The sequence below is a fragment of the Lathyrus oleraceus genome, chromosome 6, assembly GCF_024323335.1.
Source record: "Lathyrus oleraceus cultivar Zhongwan6 chromosome 6, CAAS_Psat_ZW6_1.0, whole genome shotgun sequence".
In the NCBI taxonomy this organism is placed as follows: domain Eukaryota; kingdom Viridiplantae; phylum Streptophyta; class Magnoliopsida; order Fabales; family Fabaceae; genus Lathyrus; species Lathyrus oleraceus.
The window spans coordinates 426,593,655-426,615,240 of NC_066584.1; the positions used below are offsets into that span (position 1 = coordinate 426,593,655).

Below are 21,586 nucleotides of genomic sequence, written 5' to 3' on the forward strand. Positions count from 1 at the left end.
CATAGTTGAGAATACAATTGTTTTTACGGTCGTTTTATAATGACAGGGGATGAAGATGAATGTAAGTACAAATATGAGAAAGAAGATGGTGGAGAAAGAAGATGAAATTGTTGTTTTATTGATTTTTGATTTTCAACTTATAAGATTAAAATTAAAAAGAAATTAAATAGGCTAAATATTTTAAACTTAATACGTCAAAGATTTAGTTACAATATTGATAAATATAAAAATACACAGTAAATCATATGCACTGTATAATCATATGCACTGTATAATCACGTGGCATTTATTTATTTTATATTATTTGTTAATTAATCAGAATTGTGACTAATTTTTTTTTAACGACTTCACCCTAGACATTTTCTTCATATATACTTTAAAGACATATATGATTTCACTTTTCACTAAAATCCTCAACATTAAGATACAATCTACATAAAGTGGAAGAGACCACGAGGGTTTGAATCAAACTCAAAAGTGATACAATTTACACATTCTTATTTAATAACTTACTATAATCTTATCTTTTTGGGATTATTGTTAATTCCTTCAAAAGAGTGATACTTACATATAAAAGAAAATTTAGCTTATGTGTTTGTCCTATCTTTTCTTGAGGTGTTTTGTTTAGCATTCCTTGTGCTATCAATTTTTATCATTGTTGTATTTTGTACTTTGATGTTCTTTACCTTTTTATTAATATATTAAAAAAAACTAATTAATATAAATAAAACAAATGGTTCACGGACGATTGAACTTATTGCTTGTACTACTGTCCCATTCCATTTTATGAAGAAAAAAATCATAATATAATACAAAATTCATTTTTTTAATTTCCTTATATTTTTGTCCCTCTTTATCTTCCATTGCCACCAACGTTAATCTCTCCAACACATGGAAACACACATTGTTCCATCCAACCAAAACCTTAATTTCACTCCAACATCTTTCAATCCTTAACATTAACAACATCCTCCATGGAAGATCTTCCATCACCACTTCCTCCAAAGACATACACACTAACCGCAACTTCAATCTCTTACACCAAAAACCTACAAACAAACAACATCATCATTGCACCATTTCTCATCTTCAAAAACTGTACCCCAACTCCACCAACCTACATCCTCAAAGATGTTTCCCTCACAGCTTACCCTTCTGAGATTCTCGCCATTGTTGGTCCAAGTGGTGCAGGAAAATCAACTCTTTTAGACATTCTTTCCGCTAGAAGATTACCCTTAAGTGGAACACTGTCACTCAACTCTTCACCTATTACCAACCCTTCAACGTTCAGAAAACTCTCAGCTTATGTTCCTCAGCATGATGCATGTCTTCCTATGTTAACTGTTGCTGAAACTTTTGCCTTTTCTGCTTCTCTTCTTAAGCCGAAAACCATTGATATTGCTTCTATTGTTTCATCTCTTTTGAATGAACTTAGACTAACACATTTGGCTAATACAAGGCTTAACCATGGTTTGTCTGGTGGTGAACGTAGAAGGGTCTCTATAGGACTTAGTCTTCTTCATGATCCTGCTGTTTTGTTGCTTGATGAACCTACTTCTGGTCTTGATAGTTCATCTGCTTTCAAAGTCATGCAAACTCTTAAATCAACTTGTGTTTCGTATAATAGAACCATTGTTCTTTCCATTCATCAACCTAGTTTCAAGATTCTCTCTTGTATTGATAGAATCTTGCTTCTTTCAAAAGGAACTGTTGTTCATCATGGAAGCTTAGCTTCACTTCAATCATTCTTGCATTCAAAAGGGTTCACTGTTCCACATCAGCTCAATGCATTGGAATATGCTATGGAAATATTGAACCAGTTGAATGAGGTTAGTCTTAGTCCAATGATTACTCCACCGGAATCACCAGAAAATTATAAATCTACTATAGTTTCTTCTGTATCTGACAATATTGGAAGAACTAAAAGAAAAAGCAAAGATCTCAGGTACAAGAGTTCAAGGGTTCATGAAATTTGTACACTTTTTAAACGGTTTTGGAAGATCATATACAGAACAAGACAACTTCTTTTGACAAACACAGCAGAAGCACTTCTTGTTGGTCTTGTTTTAGGAACAATTTACATAAACATTGGGTTTGATAAAGAAGGTATTGTGAAAAGGTCTGGTTTATTTGCATTCACTCTAACATTCTTACTATCTTCCACAACTGAAACACTTCCAATCTTTATAAATGAGAGACCAATCTTGTTAAGAGAAACATCAAGTGGTGTTTATAGGCTATCATCTTATCTTATAGCAAACACACTTGTTTTCTTGCCATATTTGCTAGTAGTTGCTGTTATTTACTCTATTCCAGTTTATTTCTTGGTGGGCCTTTGTGGTTCTTGGCTATCTTTTGCTTATTTTGTTTTAGTCATTTGGGTTATAGTTCTTATGGCAAACTCATTTGTCCTTTTCTTGAGCTCTCTTGCACCAAACTACATTGCTGGAACTTCACTCTTGACAGTGCTACTTGCAGCATTTTTTCTGTTTTCCGGTTACTTTATCTCCAAGGATTGTTTACCTAAGTATTGGCTCTTCATGCACTTCTTTTCTATGTATAAATACGCTCTCGACGCGCTTCTTATCAACGAGTATTCTTGCTTAGCTACAAGGTGTTTGATATGGTTTCAAGAGAATGATCGAGAGTGCATGATCACCGGCGGTGATGTGTTGCAGAAGAGAGGGCTCCATGAGAGACAGAGATGGACCAATGTTTACTTTTTGATAGGTTTCTTTGTTTTTTATCGTGTCCTTTGTTTCTTTGTTTTGCTTAGAAAGATTTCAAGATCCAAAACATGAAGGGCAGAAGTGAAAATGGTAAGGCTATAAGAATTTTCTTCAATTACTATCTATGAACTTGTTTAATTATTTCATCTTTATGCAAAGTGTATATATAAGTATAATAATGTGAAATTCATGCAGCAACAAAGAAAGTTTGTTTTCTAAGATATGAAGTTGACTCTTTCTTTTCTCTACTTTGGTTGTAATGTTAAATCTCATTAATTCTTTATTTGGATACATATTGTTTTGGATGATTTGGTATGTGTTATATGATATTTCATTTTCTTGAGTTATATTAAACAAGTGGATAAATAGTACTTAAGATTGCGACATCTCATATTTTATCACTATATGAATGAATCTACTATACTATAATACTAAAATTATATAGAATCATATTTAGTGTCTTTTATTTTCTCATATGAATGAGAGTTTGATTGAGTATATATAACAGAGAAATCCACATAGATATATTTTGGAGTATTCAATTGTTCTATTTGTTTAACTTTGTTGTGATGGGGTCACGGGTCTTATTAGTTGAAAAAGTGAAGGAAGAATCCACAGCTGTCTTCTTCATTCATAATGAAAGTGATTTTTGTCACTTGGCTAAGTTGTTGCTGCTGATCCATTTTTTGTCTGCTATCTCTGAGCTATAGTGTTTGTGTTCACGGGTTCTTCATTTGTGGTATCCCGTGAATTTGCTCTATTTTTTTAGTTGAGTGTTTCATTGCATAAAATGAACATGCCACTTGAGTCATAGTAAATTACTTTTCAAATTTTCACCCATCCAATAAAAAGGACAAGTTTATAGGATGAAAATGCCGAGACATCCCAAAACACGACTCTGACACATTGACATCAATAATAATTTAAAAACATGAATAAATGAATCTTAATCACAAATATTAGTGTCGATTTTGGACTCAGACACATATTTTTTCAAAAAATATCGACAGAGACGCACCTTTTTCAAAACCTATTGTATAAATGGATAATACATACACCCTCCTGTCACTATTATAAGTATAAACTATATACATTAAAGATAGTTTACTTATAATAGTGATCAGAAAGTGTAGCATGTGGTGGTAGAAGTAATAATTGAAAAAGTCTAATTATTTTCTCAAGAGTAAGACAGACACAACTTTTTCAAAACCTACTATATAAATGCATAATACATACACCCTCCAGTCATTATTATAAGCAAAATTGACTTTTTTTGATACATTTGATGGTAAATGTATTTAGTCTAAATATGAACTATATAGTATAGCATGCCGTGGTAGAAGCAATAATTGGAAAAGTCTAATTCAATAAATATTAGAAAGTCAAGCTACAAATCATAACATTCTCCTATACACCTAACTAGGAGTAATAAATATTACAATAAAAAAAATTAATCTTAATACCAAGAATCCATTCTATTCCGCTAAGAATGTGCATTTGGACAACCTACATAATCTAGGTAAGCTCAAGAGCTGCTACTTTGCTACACTGCATGATTGCAGATAGCCACAGAAATCAATATAAAGAGTTGTAGGTATAGCAGGTTGCAACGATGGAAATTATGCAAATGAAGAGGGAAGGAAGTAGGGTGATATTTAGTAGTGTACCCACACCCAGGTAGCCAGCAACGGTAATAGTTGCATCAGCAATCACTCTTGCAATTGTCCCAGCCTCTGTAGATAGAAGCCCTCCATTATATGTTCCTCGAGAAAGCCTCGATGACATAACTCGTGAAAGCAGCGACAAGTTGATGCCTGCATAATATAATGCATATAAACATGTTCAAAGATCATAAAAATGAGGTTCGCCGAGCTCAAATATATAAAAACCAGTCCTATTAGTCTCTAGCATGGCGGATTTCATATATTTTAAGGACTATTCACTATTTTATAAACTTTAGGATGAATTTGGAAAGAGAGTGATATTTCAGAGTCTAAATTGAGGGTTTATTCAATTTCGGAATTTACCAAAAATAGAAAAGAAAATTACTAGTAAAATGTTACCTTCAAGTACTTCAGCAGAAACAAACATGAGAAGACCTGAACAGATGTACTGCAGCTCAGAGTATGGAACGATTACATGAAAGGCCGAGACTATGCCAATTAAAACCATGATTTCTGATGCCAACAGAATTTGCCTACAAATAGATCAATAGAAAGCTGTTATATCTTTAGCTTCTTAAGGATAATATTTCAATTTTCAACAGATTTAAGGTTCTAAATTGATCTTGCAAAAGAAACCTATATTGCAAATCATAATCACTTGGATCTTTATATTGCTTTGTCTATTGAAGTTCAAAATTTACTATCAAGCATCTTACTACAAAATCTAGATAAGCTTCTAAGGGTGCAATCAAATGAGACATGAGTTTTTCTTATATGTTACCTGTCGTCAAACCAGTTGCTTACATAGCTTCCAACAATAATGTTTATAGGAAGAACTGTCAAACCAAGGCCAGCAAGAAAAATGGCAACTGTGCCAGTTGACCACTTAAAGTAGTATGTTGTGATGACACTGGATTCTGCTAGTAAAATCTCCATCACATATTTGAGCATGAAATATATCAATAACTGAACCTGAAGATGTTAAGTAAACTTGGTCAGAACCGTTTATCTTGCATTCAATTGGAACTTTGTGAATTGCAAGATCAAACAATTAGAACATAAATAACTTGCAAAACATCTAGTGGATTGATAGTATGACATTTAGAGTTGCTCACAAACCTTTACAGAAGGTGTAAGGAGTCTATATGCCGATCCAATTGAAGTGGCTGGCTGACGAGATTCCTCTGGAGCTTCCTCGCTATCATCATTATCCTGATCAGCATCTTCATCTACCTTATCTTCCGAAGTAATCAGCAATGGTTGCTGTAGGCCCTTTTCAAGTGCATCACTGTCTTCTACTAGGTAAGGGAAAAAGTGTCATTTTCTATTACTTGTATGATGCTTTACAGAATGAAAATAATGCAAGGATATATTGCAGTCATAGATGATTTTCTATAATGATTAACAATGAGATGGCATGATACAGATTAATTATCTTGCTAGATCACAATAGAAAAAGTAAAAGTCATCAGTAGAGGTACCAGCATTAGATTTCTGAGATTTCTCTGTTTTACGGTCCTCTTCAAATTCACGAGAAGGTTCCACAAAAGAGATCCACAGCCATATTGAATATATAAGCCAAGCAATAGTCATAACCCACCCTGGCAAAGTATCTTGATTAAATGTAACATTGTAAATCTTAAAATTCGTCTGCAGTAAGCCAGCTAATGCAGGACCACAGGCCATTCCAAGAGCGCTGGCACTAACAAAACCTGCCGATGCTTGTATGCGGATTTTCAAAGGCACACAATCACTGATGTAGCGCCGGTTTACAGCTCTGGCAGAACCAAATCTGCAGTTATAATACAAGTTTATAAACCAAATGAGGTAGAAGATACAACATGAAAACCTATGCTCATCAAGTAATATTGAAAGATACAACATGAAAACCTATGCTCATCAAGTAATATTGAAAGCAAGTAAGAGGTAGAAGACTATTTACCCACAGCAAAGACGGCCAATTAGGAGAATCCATATTGAATTAAAATCGTACGCTAAGGCATACATGGTATTCCCGAGAAAAAGAATTATGCTACTGAATACAAGAGGTCTGAAGTATGATTTATTTGACCATGCACTGAAATATACAGAGGAAAACAGCTGAGCCACGGCCATTGCGCCGATCACAATACCACAGACCGTTGGTGCAGCCCCAAGGTGCATAGAGTAATCATCAGCTGTAGGGACAATGATATATGTATTGACCATATACAAAAATGTGTTAACCAAGTTTAGAACAAGAGACGTAAAATGGTATCTCTCATCGACATTCTCATCAGTAGGTGCAGGCAGCTCTTCTTGCATAATGAGTGCATGTTGCCCCAAAAAGTTAAGGAAATTGGTTGAATGAGTTAACCTATCCACAGCAGCTTTTACCGAAATGATGACAGGATCCTTCATATGTAAAACTAAGTAATTAGGATGGATTTTAAGGCTTGATTGAAAATATTGTGCATATGTAAAACTAAGTAATTATGATGGATATTAAGGCTTGTTTGAAAATATTGAAAAAAATATGACAAAAAATATATTCAATAATACAACCGAATGAAAGTAAAATAAACCTGAAGAGGAAGAGTAGGCTGATCATAAATTGATAAGTAGCTTCCTTGACGACCTTGAAGATCTTGAAGATCATGAAGGTTGCGAGATAAGGCTCCTACAACAGCTCCTAACCCCTGCAAGATCCACACATGTTAGTCAATATTAATTTATAACAACAGAAATGAAAATGAAGTAGTATGTTTGTGATTCTACGTGTCGAAAGATGATTTGCACTAAACATATTACCACATGCTTGAACACTTGCTGCAGCTGAGAATAAGGATGATTTGCACGAGTTTTAACATAATAATCAGTAAATCTATAGCCAAAGCGTTTGTCAAACTTCTTCAAGATCTTTCGCAAACCAACAGCATTTATCTCTACGAAAGAGAGAAGCTTTAACAGATCTTGTCCAATTGTTCTATAAGCTTCTCGCTGTTCAGACATATTTCTTATTGCATGTTCTTGTTCTTGTTGTGCAGCATCCTGTTGCTCTCCAAGATTTGCTATTCTGCTTGCCAAACGCCCTTGTTCTTCCAATAGAAAAAGGACAGTCTTCTCGATCTGAAACCAATGCATCACACAAAAAAAAAAATGACATACATTAGTTTATGATGTTAACCAATAGCAAACACCCTTAGCTCACATGCACTCAAGGTTTTAAATCACAATTTGTTTTTAACATAAAATAAGGTAAATAACGGCAAACCTTGCATACACTTATTAGAATCTAATTTGAGCGTAAAATTAAAATGTACTAAAAAAGGCCAAAAATTGAAAAAGCGACCGAAGAGAGTAAACCTGATTATCAAGCATTCTCGAGAAATCCTTTAGAACATGCTGCCGATCTTGTGTTCCGAGTTCGATTTGTTGAGCATATTGCTTGACTCGTTTCTTCATTAATTTGTAGTTTATGTAATATCTGAATCAAAAGTGAAGATTATAATTTATAAACATGTTTTGATAAAAATATATCCATATAGCGAGATAGGAGAACATACTCTTGCCATTCTTGAACTTGTCTTTCCTTCAACCTTTTCCCAAAAGCAACCATCTTTCTCTGCAATAGTGTAAAAAAACAAACGTGTAGAATAGATCACGTTCAAAATTGTGAAACCGTAATAAATCGTGCTATTGAATTAATCACAATTTTAACGTAATTAACGATATGTGCAAGACGCGGTAAATAAAACCTATGTAAAGGAAATCGAAATCGCATAGAATTAGAAAAGCTTGAAGGAGAGTGAATGATGAAAATAGTGTAATAGGTATTGCTGCATGCATGCATGTATGATTGAAGCAACGAAAACAAAGAAATTTACGAAGAAACAGAGCATGCGGATTAAACAATGAGAAAAGAAAAACGAAAAGCTTACCGAAAAGAAGGAACGTGAGAGTGAGAATGGATGCGAAAGGAGAGAGATGCAGAGAGCGTGAGTAAATGAAAAGTGAGTGATAGTAGTGTAATCAGGTAATATAACAAACAAAACAGAAGAGTCCTATTCTTTCTCTCCTTCCACCCGTGGAAATTGGAATGGATATACTACGTAATAGTTTTTTAGGTTAACATTTTACTGTTTTTAAATTACATTGAATAAATATCCAATATTAAATCAAACTATGTTATTAAAAAGAAGTCACTTTTTAATTTTATTTTATTTTAAAATAAATTAAAATTCTAAATAAATTATTTTACATTAAAAATACATCTAGTCAAACTAATAAATATTATTTTTAAATAATCTAGAATTTTATGGGGACAAGTGTACACGAGTTTGGCTGGATCGGATTTGACCTAATCCATTATCCAACCCGTTAAAATTTAAGTGGGTTGGGTCCGTCTTACAACCCGCAATTTTATTGTTAAAATTGACTCATTTATTAAAGGGTTGGATTGGGTTGAATTCGCGCTAATAAAATTCATCAACTCGAAATAATATTAATTTATATTTTTATTTAAAATAATAAAAAATTATTAAAACTACATCAATTGGTTGATCAACGGATCCGTGGGTTGCAAAACTCAAACTCGATATCCGAACCAAAATTCTACGGGTTATTATGGGTTGAATTGAATATACTTATAAATGAATTAGTTCAAATAATTTATGAATTGAATTAGTTTGGGTCAACGGGTTCGTGGATCGACCCACACCCATGAACACGCATACGCACCAGGGCTAGGGTCAATCCCAAGATCTTTGGTTCGAAGAATTTATCTTTATTTTAGTTGATTTTTTTTTTGTGTGACCAAAGTTGATATATATTTTTAAAAATAGACCTTTAGATGAAAAATATTTTAATCAAAAATTTTAAATTAATGTTAGTCAATGGTGATATAAAGATTATTTTATCTATTTTTTTTATATTAATAATATAAAACAAATTTTATTTTATATAAAAATAAAGAATACTATTTTTTATCCTATTTATAAGGAAAAGTTAGTTTTTTAAATTCATTCATTGGTCTATATTTTACCTAGATGCATTGCTTATTCAATAAATTTAAAAAACAAACTTTTTCTTATGAATATTATGAAAATTCAACTAAACATTAATATAATAATTGTCAAACCATATTAATTAAAATTTTATTTTATTAGATATAATACAATCTAATTATTTCTTTTTTTAAGTATTTTATATTAATAATAAAATATTAATTTAATATTTTTTTTAATTTCATATATAACTTTAGAATTCATTTTAATCCTTTAACAGAAAAGATATCTATATTGATATTTTAACTCTTAAAAATATATCATGTTAATTTATTTATTTTTAATTAACTATAAAAAATTAAATGGTGGGTTTGGTGCTATTGGATTTAAATTAAGTGTTGTGAACGTGGTGCTCATTGCTTACCCAATTATCTATGCATCCTCTTTGCATATTGTATATGGAAAATAAACTATCAAAAGAAATAGAAACAGATATTACAGGTAGCTTCTTTTGCAGTGTGGTGGTTACAATTTTCATGTATAGAAATATAATGAAATAGTACATATTATATTAATGACTTTAATTAATTATATGAAATGGTTATTTTAGTTTAAATTTATGATTTAATAACATTAAATTATAAAATTAAATGTATTTATTTTAATCTTTTAAGTATAACAACTTTTTTGTTTTTCATTTCTCTAAATAATAAAAAAAAATATTTGATACACAAATATTTGATTACCAAATTTAGTATCTATTTTTTTTTACAAAAGTTCACATTGCAAGTTTTAAATAATTTCTTTATGACATATTATTGATAAAATATTAAAATATTATTAAATTTAATTATTTAAATATTTAATCATATCTCTAGCCTGACTTATGTTAGAAATATGATTAAATATTTAATCATATTTTTTTCCTATTTTGTATTAGCTATATTATTTTAATATATTAATAAATTAATTTATAATTTAACACAAATTAAATAATCATCTTGATCATTAAAAATATTAAATAGTCAATTTAGTTTTTAGAAAAAAAAAGTAAATTTGATTCTTAATTTATTATATATTTTATGTATCTATAAATATAGTTTTTTTATTTGTGTATAATTTAATTAAAAGAAAAAATATTTATAATATAAATAAAATATTAATATTTTTTATTTTATCATTTACTTTTTATTTATTTTCTAATTATTCATAAATATAAAGAGTATATTTATAGAACAACTCATTTTTTTTCCATTTTGTATTAGCTATATTTTTGAATATCTGTGAAATTATAATTTAACACAAATTAAATATTCATCTTGTTCTTTAAAACTATTAAATAATCCATTTAATTGCTTATAACAAATAAATGGTTGATTTAATTATTAATTTGTTATTAGTAAAATCTATATAATTAATAACAAAAATTACTAAAGATCTACTCCAATTAAAAGTATACTCCATTTTTCCCAATTTAATAAAAAATATATTCATAGTTTTTATTTTAAATGTTAAAATAAATTACACATATATTTGTTTGTATAATCAATATTTTACTTATATAGTTATTAAAATTTATTTGATATAATTTAACATTGATTTAAATTTATATCTACTTCAATATATTGCATATATAAATGTAATTATTATTTATATTATAATAATTAAATATATTGATTTATAGAAATATATGATTTCACATTTTTTATATCTTATTCGTATAAATAAAATTACTATATCATTTTTATATCATATTTTCACAATTATCCTATTTTTGTATCATATTTATACTTTTTTTTTATAATTAAAGAAAATAAAAGTAAATATCTTTAAAATAATTATGAATCTCAGCACGGGAAAATGTGTTATTTTTTTAATTATTTTTATTACTAATATTTTTATTTTTAAATTATTTTTAATTTAAGATACAATATTTGTTAAGAAAATAAATGGAAAATGACCTATATATTATTTATGTAATAATTTGACTAATATATGAGTAATTTTGTTTTTCTTTCTATTCATTCTTATTAAAATTTAAAAGCAAATGTGCATAGCTCGCACGGACATTCAGATTAGAATTCGTGCAAACACATAGGTTATTATAATTTTTGTAATATTAAAGAAAATAAAGATGAATATATTTAAAATAATGTATGAATTCAAACATGAGCAAAATGTATTTATTTATGTTACTAATATTTATTTATACAATTAAAATAATATTTATAAATACTGCGTTATTAATTGATATTTATAAAACTAAATGATTGCATGAATATATTTATAAAATATATCAAAACTAATTTAATTTTTACATACGGAAAAATATACTATTGATCTAAATATTTTTGTATATATGGATAACTATATTTATGCTTCAAATATAAATAAAAAATATTTTTCTTTTAAGAATAATAAACTTTCATGACTAAATAATTTTGTTTTTTCAGTTTTTTACATTCTTATTACATTTTATAAATAAATGCGCGTAACTCATCAGTCTCGATGCGAACACATGGTTATCCAAAATATAATCCGTAGGAACGCATAAATTATTATAGTTTTTGTACAAATTAAAAAAAAATATATTAAAAATAATGTATGAATCCAAACACGGGAAAAATGTATTACTTTAATATTTATGTTACTAATATTTTTATTTTAAATTACTTTTAAGTTAAGATACAATATTTATTTATTTTAGATAATATATGAAAAAGTGAGCTATATATTTTTGATGTTATCATTTAACTAACAAATGTTATTAATAGGAAATTTTATTTTTAAATTAATCCGTGAATCTTAATATATTTTTTTAAATGGTGAACCAGTGTTTTTTATCAAATATTTTTATAAATAATATTACATACATGAAAATATAAAGATCATCAAAATATTTTTATATATGAAAAAATTATATTTATGATTTATATATATATATATATATATATATATATATATATATATATATATATATATATATATATATATATTAAAATAATAAATTCTTTTAACAAAATAATTTATTTTTATTTTTTACATTCTTATTATATTTTAAAAACAAATACACTACTCGTGCAAACCGGTGCACGCACGGGTATCCATTAATTAATTAATATAACAAACAAAAGGAAGAGTATTCTTTCTCACATTCCACACGTGGAAATTGGAATATATACCACATAATAATTTTTAGGTTAATATTTTACTGTCTTTAAATTAAATTGAATAAATATCCAATACTTAATAAAAAATGTTATTAATAAAAAATCACTTTTTAATTTTATTTTATTTTAAAATAAATTAATATTTAAATAAATTATTTTTCATTAAAAATACAACAACTCAATCAAAACTCATAAGTATTTTTTTTTAAATAATCGAAAACCTTCTGCACACAACTACACATATTAATCTCTTGAGTTGAAGAGGGTCACAATAAAAAAACAAAGTTCTTGTTAAAAAATTTTTTTAACAATGCTGCTTGCACATGGCAGAAGTCAATCCCAAGATATTTGGTTCAAAGAATTTATCTAATTTTTAGTTAATATATTTTTTAAAAAATAGATCTTTATATGAAAAATATTTTTATCAAAATTTAAAACTATGTCATTTATGTTAAATGAAGGTTAGTCAATGGTGATATAAAGATTATTTTATCTATTTCTTTATATTAATAATTTAAAATTAAAATTTATTTTATATAAAAATAAAGAATACTACTTCTGATCCTATTTATAAAAAAAATTGTTTTTTAAATTCATTCATTAATTAATATATTTGGTCTATATTTTATCTAGATACATTGCTTACTCAATGAATTTAAAAAATATTTTTTTTTGAATAATATGAAAATTCAAAAAAACATTAAATCAAAATATAATAATTGTCAAACCATATTAATTACAAATTTATTTTATTAGATATAATACTATCTAATTATTTTATTTTTATTTTATTTTATATTAATAATAAAATATTATTTTAATATCCTTTTTAGTTTCGTATATGATTTTAGAGTTCATTTTAATCCTTTAACATAAAAAATATTCATATTGATACCTTAACTCTTAAAAATGTATCATGTTAATTTTTTTCGTTTAATTAACGACATAAAAAACTAAAAATTAGTAGTTAAATTCGTCGTTATATATAAAAAAAGATTAACATGATCTATTTTGAAAAGTTAACCAGGTCTTGTTCTTCTCAATTGCCTCAAGTTCTTCTTGTATGGATGCCTACCAATCTGAATAATTTATGGCTTGATCCGAAATGATTGGTTCTGATTCATCTGTCATCATCACTTCTTTTATGTAGTCACCATTTGCATCGATTGTTTAATTTGGAAATCTCTCATATCCAACTAGCCTTGTCGACTCAATTCTCGTTCTAGTAGATCTTCAAATATTCTGCTCAGGTGGTTCTTCATTTCAATTGGTTGTGTCTTCATTTTGTTGATCTTCTTCAAGCACAATTTCAACTGTATCTTGCTCATGTCAAAATGACCCCTGAGTCCAATTCCACCTATTGCTTTCGTCCATCAGAACATCCCTACTGATCATTAGCTTATCATTACTTGGCGAATATAATTTGTATGCACCTGTCGAATGATAACCTATGAGCATCATGTCCTGACATTGATCATCTAGCTTCTTTCTCAATTGCTCAGGTACATGCCTGAAACACGTTGATCCAAATACTCTAAGATGACCAACATTTGGCTTCAGTCCTGTCAAAGCCTCGTAAGGTGTCTTCTCGACTATCTTCTTGGTTGGATATCTATTTAGAATGTATACTATTGTCGAAGCTGCTTCACCCTAAAATCTCTTTGGCATTTCTTTAGCTTTCAATATACTCCTAGTCATGTTCAGTATACTTCTATTTCTCCTTTCAGTTATACCATTGTGTTGAGGTGTATAAGGTGCAATGACCTTATGCACTATACCTTTCTCATTGCAAAATCTTTAAAATTCTCTAGAGGTGTATTCACCTCCACCATTAGTTCTCATTTTTCTTAACTTGTGTCCATTTTGTTTCTCGGCATGTAACTTAAACTTATTGAACTGTGTGAATACCCCACTCTTCTTTTCAATAAGTTAAATTCACATATATCTAGTGAATTCATCTATGAAGGTTAGAAAATAGCAATTACCTTTATTCTCCCTTACTTCAAAAGGTCCACAGACGTCATAGTGAACAAGCTCCAACTTTTCTCTCGACTTCATGGACAAGTCATGTTTGAATGCTTTAATAGCCTGCTTTGCTTCGCAGCATTCCTCACACATCTGACTTGGTTCCTTCACTTGAGATAAGCCATGCGCCACCTTCTTTTGGTTAAGCATACCTAGACCTCTAAAGTTTAGGTGTCCATACATGCGATACCATAGTCAGTTCCTGTCTTCAACGGAAATTGAAGCAAGACATTAATCAACCATGTTGATCTCTACTTTGAAGGTTTTGTTATCTGACAACGGCTCCTTCAGGATCACCCTTCCTTCACCATTATACACCTTCATCCGATTTTTTTCCAACTTCATGTTATACTCTTTGGCAAGTAATTGACCTATACTTATCAAATTACTTGTCATCGAAGGTACATTAAATACGTCAGTAATACTGGTCCTCTCACCATCTTTTCTTACCACAATTACGTTTCCTTTTCCACTTGATGTGACATGACTGTCATCTGCAAACATGATCACTTTCTTTACCGGTTCATCTAACTTGGTGAACCAATTTTTATTATCAGCCATGTGGTTACTACATCATGAATCTAGGTACCACATATTGGTTTGTTCATTATTCGACTGGGTATTTGTCATGCGTATCATATCATCAGGTTCCTGATCAGTCACCATTTGTGTTATAGTTATTATAACTTTAAAAGGTGAAAGTAAGCGAGTTATTTGCATTTTCATATAGTTTAAGTGGTTTTTACACCTTCTTTTACCGTTAATGTCATTTAATCGTTTCACTGTTTTTCATCAATTTATTTCCATTTTCCGCATTTTATGCTTGGGTTGTGTGTTTTTACTATTTTTCAGGTTCAAACAGATCTTCAAGTACGATCAGATGCAGAAACCAAGGAGAATCGTGGTAAATCAGAAAAGTTTTCCCAGGCTCCAGTAGGCTTGCTACGGGTCGTAGCAGACATAACCCTTAGGACCAGTGGCCTGTTACGGACACCCATAGCACCTGCTACTGGTCGTAGCAGACAAAAACCTCCAGTTTCAGTTGACAAGCCAGGTCCAGTGGCCTGTTACGGCCACCCGTAGCAGGCAGACGTGTGATTTTCTGAAACTTTCCTTTTTAGGCCAGATTTGGAATTTATTGTGAGATGGGCTATTTTCAGACCTGATCTTATTGTCCAGTAACATTTGATTGACTAGGAGAATCTGAAAAAGGGGTATTTCTCTATTTAAAGGAGATTACTATCACATTTGAGGGGACTTCTTTTGGAACAACAAAAATACAGAGAGAAATACTGAAGAACACAAAAACTTTGGTGGAAGGCGGATTTTCATGAACAGAAGCGATTGAAGATTCAATTTCATCTTAGTATCTTTAATGTCTAAATTTTGTATTTTGTTTTTATTGAATATTATGAGTAGCTAAACCTCCAAATGCTAGGGGGTGTCCCTGATTTGAATTTAGAGTAACTATGATTTTATATTTGCATTAACAATTTTATTTTTCATAATTAATTTATTTTCCATAATTAAACTCTGTTGTACAAACAAGTTTGACTTACAACTAATGATTAGGCTGGACCGCCATATTTAATGTCTTTCTTGAGATTATTCTATAGTAGATATTACCTAGGACTAGGGATACCCTATAGAAACCGGAATATTCTTGATAATTGAATGCTTAATTTCATCTGTAATTCTCTATGGACATAGGCATTATGATGGATGATTAAAGTTTTTCTCACTAATGACTTAGGAGGAAACACCCTAAAGAACCGATAATTAATTAATTGATATTTGTTATTGCAATATTAATGGAGAGTTGTTACATGAATAAATCACATACCTTCCCTAACATACTACTCATATATGTTTTAACCGTTCGCATACTTTATTAATTTTATTTGCAATACTTTCATAATTTCACCAAACTACCCCAAAACCCCCAAGCTTTTGTTTAGTTGAAATTAATCTCGAACTCTGTATCGTCAAGCAATCCTTGAGATTGATACTGTGGATTTTCCTTTTTTATTACTACATTGGCAGATTAGTACACTTTCTAATTTACCGATCAAGTTTTTGGCACCGTTGCCTGGGACTGTTATAGATAATAGAGTTCATAGATATATTTCAATTAAAATTTTGCTGCTTTGCAGCTAAATTTTTTTATTTTTTCAGTTTTTTATTTTATTTTTATCTTGATATTTGTGGTCATTTTTTATTATTGCTAATTTTTGTCTAATCTGTGTATGCAAGGAAAACCCTCAGCTAATTTTACTTTTGACGCAGAACCAGAAAGAACTTTGCACACTAAGCTCGGACAAGCTAGGAAAGCAAGATTGGCTGCCTCTGAAGCAGAAATTCCTGTTTCCGAACAAGAAATAAAGATTGAAGTTTCTGAGCACTCAGATACAATCTGACAAAGAGAGAGAAGATCCAATTATGGTTGAACCATAAGAAAGATTTCTTGGGGATTATGGAGGAGCAGATGCCCCATTGGGACGTTTGACTATAGTGAATCAACCAGTGAATGTTCCAAATTTTCAGTTGCACCCAACAACCATCCGTCAGCTTGAAAAGAGGCCTTTTACAGGAAAAATAAATGAAGATGCAAATAACCATTTGTAAAGGTTTCTTACTATGAGCACTACTTTGAAGATTGAGGGGTACACTGAAGAAGCAACAAAAATTGAGAATGTTCTCGTTCACTCTAGATGAAGACGCCGAAGAATGGTTTTACTCATTACCAGCTGAAAGTATTACTACATGGGAACAAATGTAAACAACTTTTCTGAATGAGTATTTTCCTGCTTCTGTTTATATTCAAAAAAGATATGATATTGTGAATTTTAAGTAGAAGGAAGGGGAATCACTGGGTGATTCTTACAAGAGATTCAAAAGGTTACTGGTTGCATGTCCTACTCATAATTTAGATCAGACTGAACAGATGCATATGTTTGTAAACGATCTTAGAATGAAGACAAAACAACTTATTGATACAGTTGCCGATGGCTCATCCAATTTTACAACAACCATTGGTATCAAGAAGATCATATAAGCCATTTCTACAAACGAACATTTGGAGTTATATGACCGGAGTGTGAGTAAACTAGAGGGTGTGATTGATTTGAAACTTGCCAACCAAGTTATGAAGCTGGAAGACCAAGTTGATGTTGAAGTTGAGAGAAGACTTAAGACTATGAATATAGGTACTCAACAAGTAGCTCAAGTTCAACCTGTTCAAGCTGTTAATTGTGAGATCTTTGGGGGACCCCGTTTTTTCATACAGTGTGTTGCAACCGCGCAACAAATTGAAGAGATAAAATTTCTGAAGCAGAACAACCCTTATTCTAACACTTATAATCCAAGCAGGAAGAATCATCCAAATTTCTCCTGGAAAGATCAGCAAGGGAATGTTCAAAAGCAGGGTCCTATTCAATATCAGAACCAACCATAACAATATCAACAACAACAACAATATCCTTCACAACAACAGCAGTATCAGCAACAAGCCCCCAAAAGGTAGATTGGGAGCTTGTCATTGAAAAGATGGTAGCTCAAAATTCCTAGTTCCAAGAAGAAACAAGAAGTAATCAGAGGGACACCACTGCTTCTATCAAAAATATTGAAGTTCAGATGGGCCAGATAACACAATAACTCACAATCAAGCTCAAGGCACTCTTCCGAGTGCCACAATACAAAATTCGAGACATCATGAGAATGTTAATGTTGTCACAACAAGAAGTCAGAAATTTGCTAAAGATGAAGAAGATAAGGCAACAAAGTATGACCATTACATAGAGGTAGATCTAGAAGTGAGGGAAAATAAGAAAGAAGAAGAAGAAGTGATACCACCAGTAAAGCCAATTGAAGAGAAAAGTAAAAAAAAAGGCTAAACTTGCGATTAAGTTACCCTACCCTTAGAGAGTGACAAAGAAGGATCCAAAAGAGACAGACTTTGAGAAGTTCATCACAATGTTTAAAAATATAGAGAGCAATATTCCTTTCTTTGAAGCGCTCGAGCAAATACCCGTGTACACAAAATTCATGAAAGAGGTCATCGTTAAAAAGAGACCAATAGGAGATGGGTCGACAACCTTGAATGAAAAAGGTAGTGAAATATCACCAGGTAGGAGAATTCCAAACAATCAGAAGGATCCTGGAGATGTCACAGTCCCATGCACAATAAAAGACATAACTTTCAAGAAGGTAGTAATTGATTCAGGAGCCAGTGTGAGTCTGATGCCATTGTCAATCTATCAAAGGCTTGGTATTGGAAATATCAGTGATACAAGGACAAATCTAAAATTTGCAGATCACTCCATAAAGAATGCATATGGGATAACAGAGGATGTACTAGTGACAATAGAGGAATTTAGTTTTCTTGTTGATTTTGTGATCATAGACATACCTGAGGATGAAGAGACACCTATCATTCTTGGTCGATCATTTCTGCGGGCAAGTCGATGTAATTTCGACATAGACCATGGTACACTAACTTTAAAAGTTTATGATGATGAAATAACATTGAATGTTATTGAAAACATGAAGCTAGAAGTGGAAAAAGAATATCACTATCAAGTAGGCATGATCAGGATAGACGTGAAAGGCCATATCAACGGGTCTCACCTCCATTAGCAACGCCGAGTGGAAAAACTTCTAATTGCATTCCAAAAGCCATGAGAAAGAAGAGAACGCGAAATCAAGGTAAGGATACATAAGTTAGAGAGGACTTGTGGCACAAAGGAATCCATACCTCCGAAAAATACGGTTTCTTAGTTTTGGAAAAGAAGTGCAACAAGGTGTGGAAACTAAAGTACCCCCCATAACAGGGGAAATAATGCGTCAAACTAATGACGATAAAGGAGCACTGCTTAGGAGGCAATCCAAGGAAAGTATTCGTAATTTTTATTTTTAGTTTCAATTTTGTATTAATTTCTGAGTTTTGTTTGCTTTAAGTGGTTCATTTTCTGATTGTTTACTTTCATCTAGTAATATGATAATTGTAGCTTTAGTGGTTGTGTGAAAAGTACTCAAACTGAAGGCATGTGCATCCTCTATGCAAGTTAACTCGCCAAGATAATTTTTTTTTATATACCTCTAAATGATATGATTGGTTTAGTTGAGTTGGACTGAAAGTTTAGTAGGTTTATCACAACTGATTGAGAAGCCATATCGAGCAAGAGATGTTGTGGAGGTTGTCAGCTCTACCCAACATGGTGAGAGCAGAAAAAGCCAAACACAATATACATTATAAGAGAGCATTTAGGTATGTCTTTATCATTCATAACTTGCATACATTCTTTTCTGATTTCGGTTGCATGATTACATACATTGAGGCACGTTTTTTTCTACCCATGAGCCTTTCTAGCCATCCTTTTCATTATTATTCATTGTTAACCCCATTTGAGCCTTTAACCATTTATTTGTTTTAAAAAACCACATAATATTAACCCATGGCCCAAACACTCCCCCACCATGTTCAGAGTATTTTTGTGAGTTATCAAATCCATGTCCATTCTAAGTTTAGGGTTGCTGTTGGGATAACAACCTTTAAGTTTGGGGTAGATGTGCTTAGTACAAATGAGGGCACCTGATGATTGAGAAAAAGAAAGATGAAAATTTGAAAAATTAAATTGAAATGAATAATAGAAAAATAATCATCAAGGCACTTGAAAGAAGGAGAAGTCAACAGATATTGAAAATAAAGACAAATCCAAAAGTTAAATCCTCGATAACAGTTAATCCATTAGAATAAGCATAATGAAGATAACGATCGTATTGACTTTGAACCTTAGCCTACTTTTCCAAAATTATCCTACCTTAACCCTAGCCCCGTTACAACCATAAAGACCTCAAATAGTGTGTGTTTCACGCACCTCGACATCAAAAGAGAATTTATTCAAGCATATGATATGGTATTGCGTACTATGAATTTTGAGTGTAAAACACATTAACACCCGAGATATTTGGTGAGAGTGTGAATTGAGCTGACAGGTGAAACAATACTTTCAAGTGAAAGTGTGGTCAATCAATCGACCTCGGTAATCCTGCAAAAACCAAAGGTATCAACAAATGAGGGTCATAGAAGATCTTAGAGGTATGATGGTATGCGAAAAGTTTTTTTTCTCATTTGAGAGTGACATGAGTCTTTGTACTTAAAGTTGCTTGAGGACAACCAACAAGCTAAGTTTGAGGTTGTGATCATTCACCATTTGTGCTATAGTTATTATGATTTTAACAGGTGAAAGTAGAGGAGTTATATTCATTTTTCATATAGTTTAAGTGGTTTTTACACTTCCTTTTACCGTTAATGTCATTTAATCGTTTCACTGTTTTTCATCAATTTATTTCCATTTTCCGCATTTTATGCTTAGGTTGTGTGTTTTTACTATTTTCAGGTTCAAACAAATCTTCAAGTACGATCAGATGCAGAAACCAAGGAGAATCGCGATAAATCGGAGAAGTTTTCCCATGCTCCAGTAGGCTTGCTACGGCCACCCGTAGCACCTACTACAGGCCGTAGTAGAGATGTCAGGAACAAAAGCCAAAATCCATAAGAAACAGTGGTCTGCTATGTGTTAGTTGTAAATTTACGTGTCGGGTTTTTGTTATCGTATCCACAGGGATTGTAAGATATCACCGCCGTTCGATGGTTGTATTAATTCTAACTCAATGTAACAATAAGGTTTTGGTTGGTTGTCACGTTATCTTGCATAAAAAGGTAATAAATTGCGGTAAAAGTTATGGTTTGAATAAATGAGAAATATTGCCAAAGTTAGGGTTCGATGATCACTTTGCATGTATTTGTTCGGTCAACAATCTTATAAACTCCTTTAGATGATAAATCATTTCACAAAGTCCTCCCAACATGTTTCTCTCGAACACACATTGTGAGTTTTCCCATTTTGATCCATTGTTTCTCTCGAACACAATCTATCAAAATGACAACTTTTTGGTTCAACCTTATAGTGAACAAAATCATTCATTACTATCTCTAGCTAACAAACAAGATT

The 21,586-nt window shown here is 30.9% G+C and overlaps 3 protein-coding genes across 4 annotated transcripts; 2 read left to right on the forward strand and 1 right to left on the reverse strand.

Annotated features, from left to right (window-relative positions):
• The first annotated feature begins 818 nt into the window (after positions 1–818).
• Positions 819–2,977, forward strand: LOC127095263 (ABC transporter G family member 4). Its single transcript, XM_051033977.1, has one exon. The coding sequence runs from the start codon at positions 975–977 to the stop codon at positions 2,799–2,801; it is 1,827 nt and encodes a 608-aa protein (XP_050889934.1). The 5' UTR covers positions 819–974; the 3' UTR covers positions 2,802–2,977.
• A 1,101-nt stretch (positions 2,978–4,078) lies between these two features.
• LOC127097572 (SPX domain-containing membrane protein At4g22990) lies at positions 4,079–8,471 on the reverse strand. Of its 2 annotated transcripts, none has more exons than XM_051036068.1 (11): positions 8,314–8,471; positions 7,939–7,997; positions 7,739–7,859; positions 7,184–7,501; positions 6,958–7,071; positions 6,336–6,787; positions 5,875–6,185; positions 5,513–5,688; positions 5,175–5,365; positions 4,793–4,926; positions 4,079–4,543 (listed from the first exon to the last, which is right to left on the reverse strand). In XM_051036068.1, the coding sequence occupies exons 2-11, from the start codon at positions 7,989–7,991 to the stop codon at positions 4,305–4,307; spliced, it is 2,109 nt and encodes a 702-aa protein (XP_050892025.1). In that variant the 5' UTR covers positions 7,992–7,997; positions 8,314–8,471; the 3' UTR covers positions 4,079–4,304. The 2 variants fall into 2 exon arrangements, with proteins under 2 accessions (XP_050892025.1, XP_050892024.1); XM_051036067.1 differs by having other exon boundaries at positions 5,513–5,691.
• Positions 8,472–17,718: 9,247 nt separating this feature from the next.
• LOC127096060 (uncharacterized) lies at positions 17,719–21,130 on the forward strand. The gene is made up of 4 exons (XM_051034682.1): positions 17,719–17,998; positions 18,207–18,449; positions 18,562–19,151; positions 20,972–21,130. Exons 1-4 carry the CDS (start codon positions 17,719–17,721, stop codon positions 21,128–21,130), a joined length of 1,272 nt encoding a protein of 423 aa, XP_050890639.1.
• Positions 21,131–21,586: the final 456 nt, after the last annotated feature.

Coding starts and splice junctions, on each gene's coding strand:
- LOC127096060 (XM_051034682.1), top strand. CDS start 17,719: ATGAAGCTGGAAGACCAAGTTGATGTTGAAGTTGAGAGAAGACTTAAG. Junction 18,450..18,561: donor AAAGCCAATTGAAGAGAAAA/GTAAAAAAAAAG, acceptor TTAAAAATATAG/AGAGCAATATTCCTTTCTTT. Junction 19,152..20,971: donor AAAAAGAATATCACTATCAA/GTAGGCATGATC, acceptor TACTATTTTCAG/GTTCAAACAAATCTTCAAGT.
- LOC127095263 (XM_051033977.1), top strand. CDS start 975: ATGGAAGATCTTCCATCACCACTTCCTCCAAAGACATACACACTAACC.
- LOC127097572 (XM_051036067.1), bottom strand. CDS start 7,991: ATGGTTGCTTTTGGGAAAAGGTTGAAGGAAAGACAAGTTCAAGAATGG. Junction 7,502..7,738: donor CGAGAATGCTTGATAATCAG/GTTTACTCTCTT, acceptor CATTGGTTTCAG/ATCGAGAAGACTGTCCTTTT. Junction 6,788..6,957: donor AGCCTACTCTTCCTCTTCAG/GTTTATTTTACT, acceptor TTACATATGAAG/GATCCTGTCATCATTTCGGT.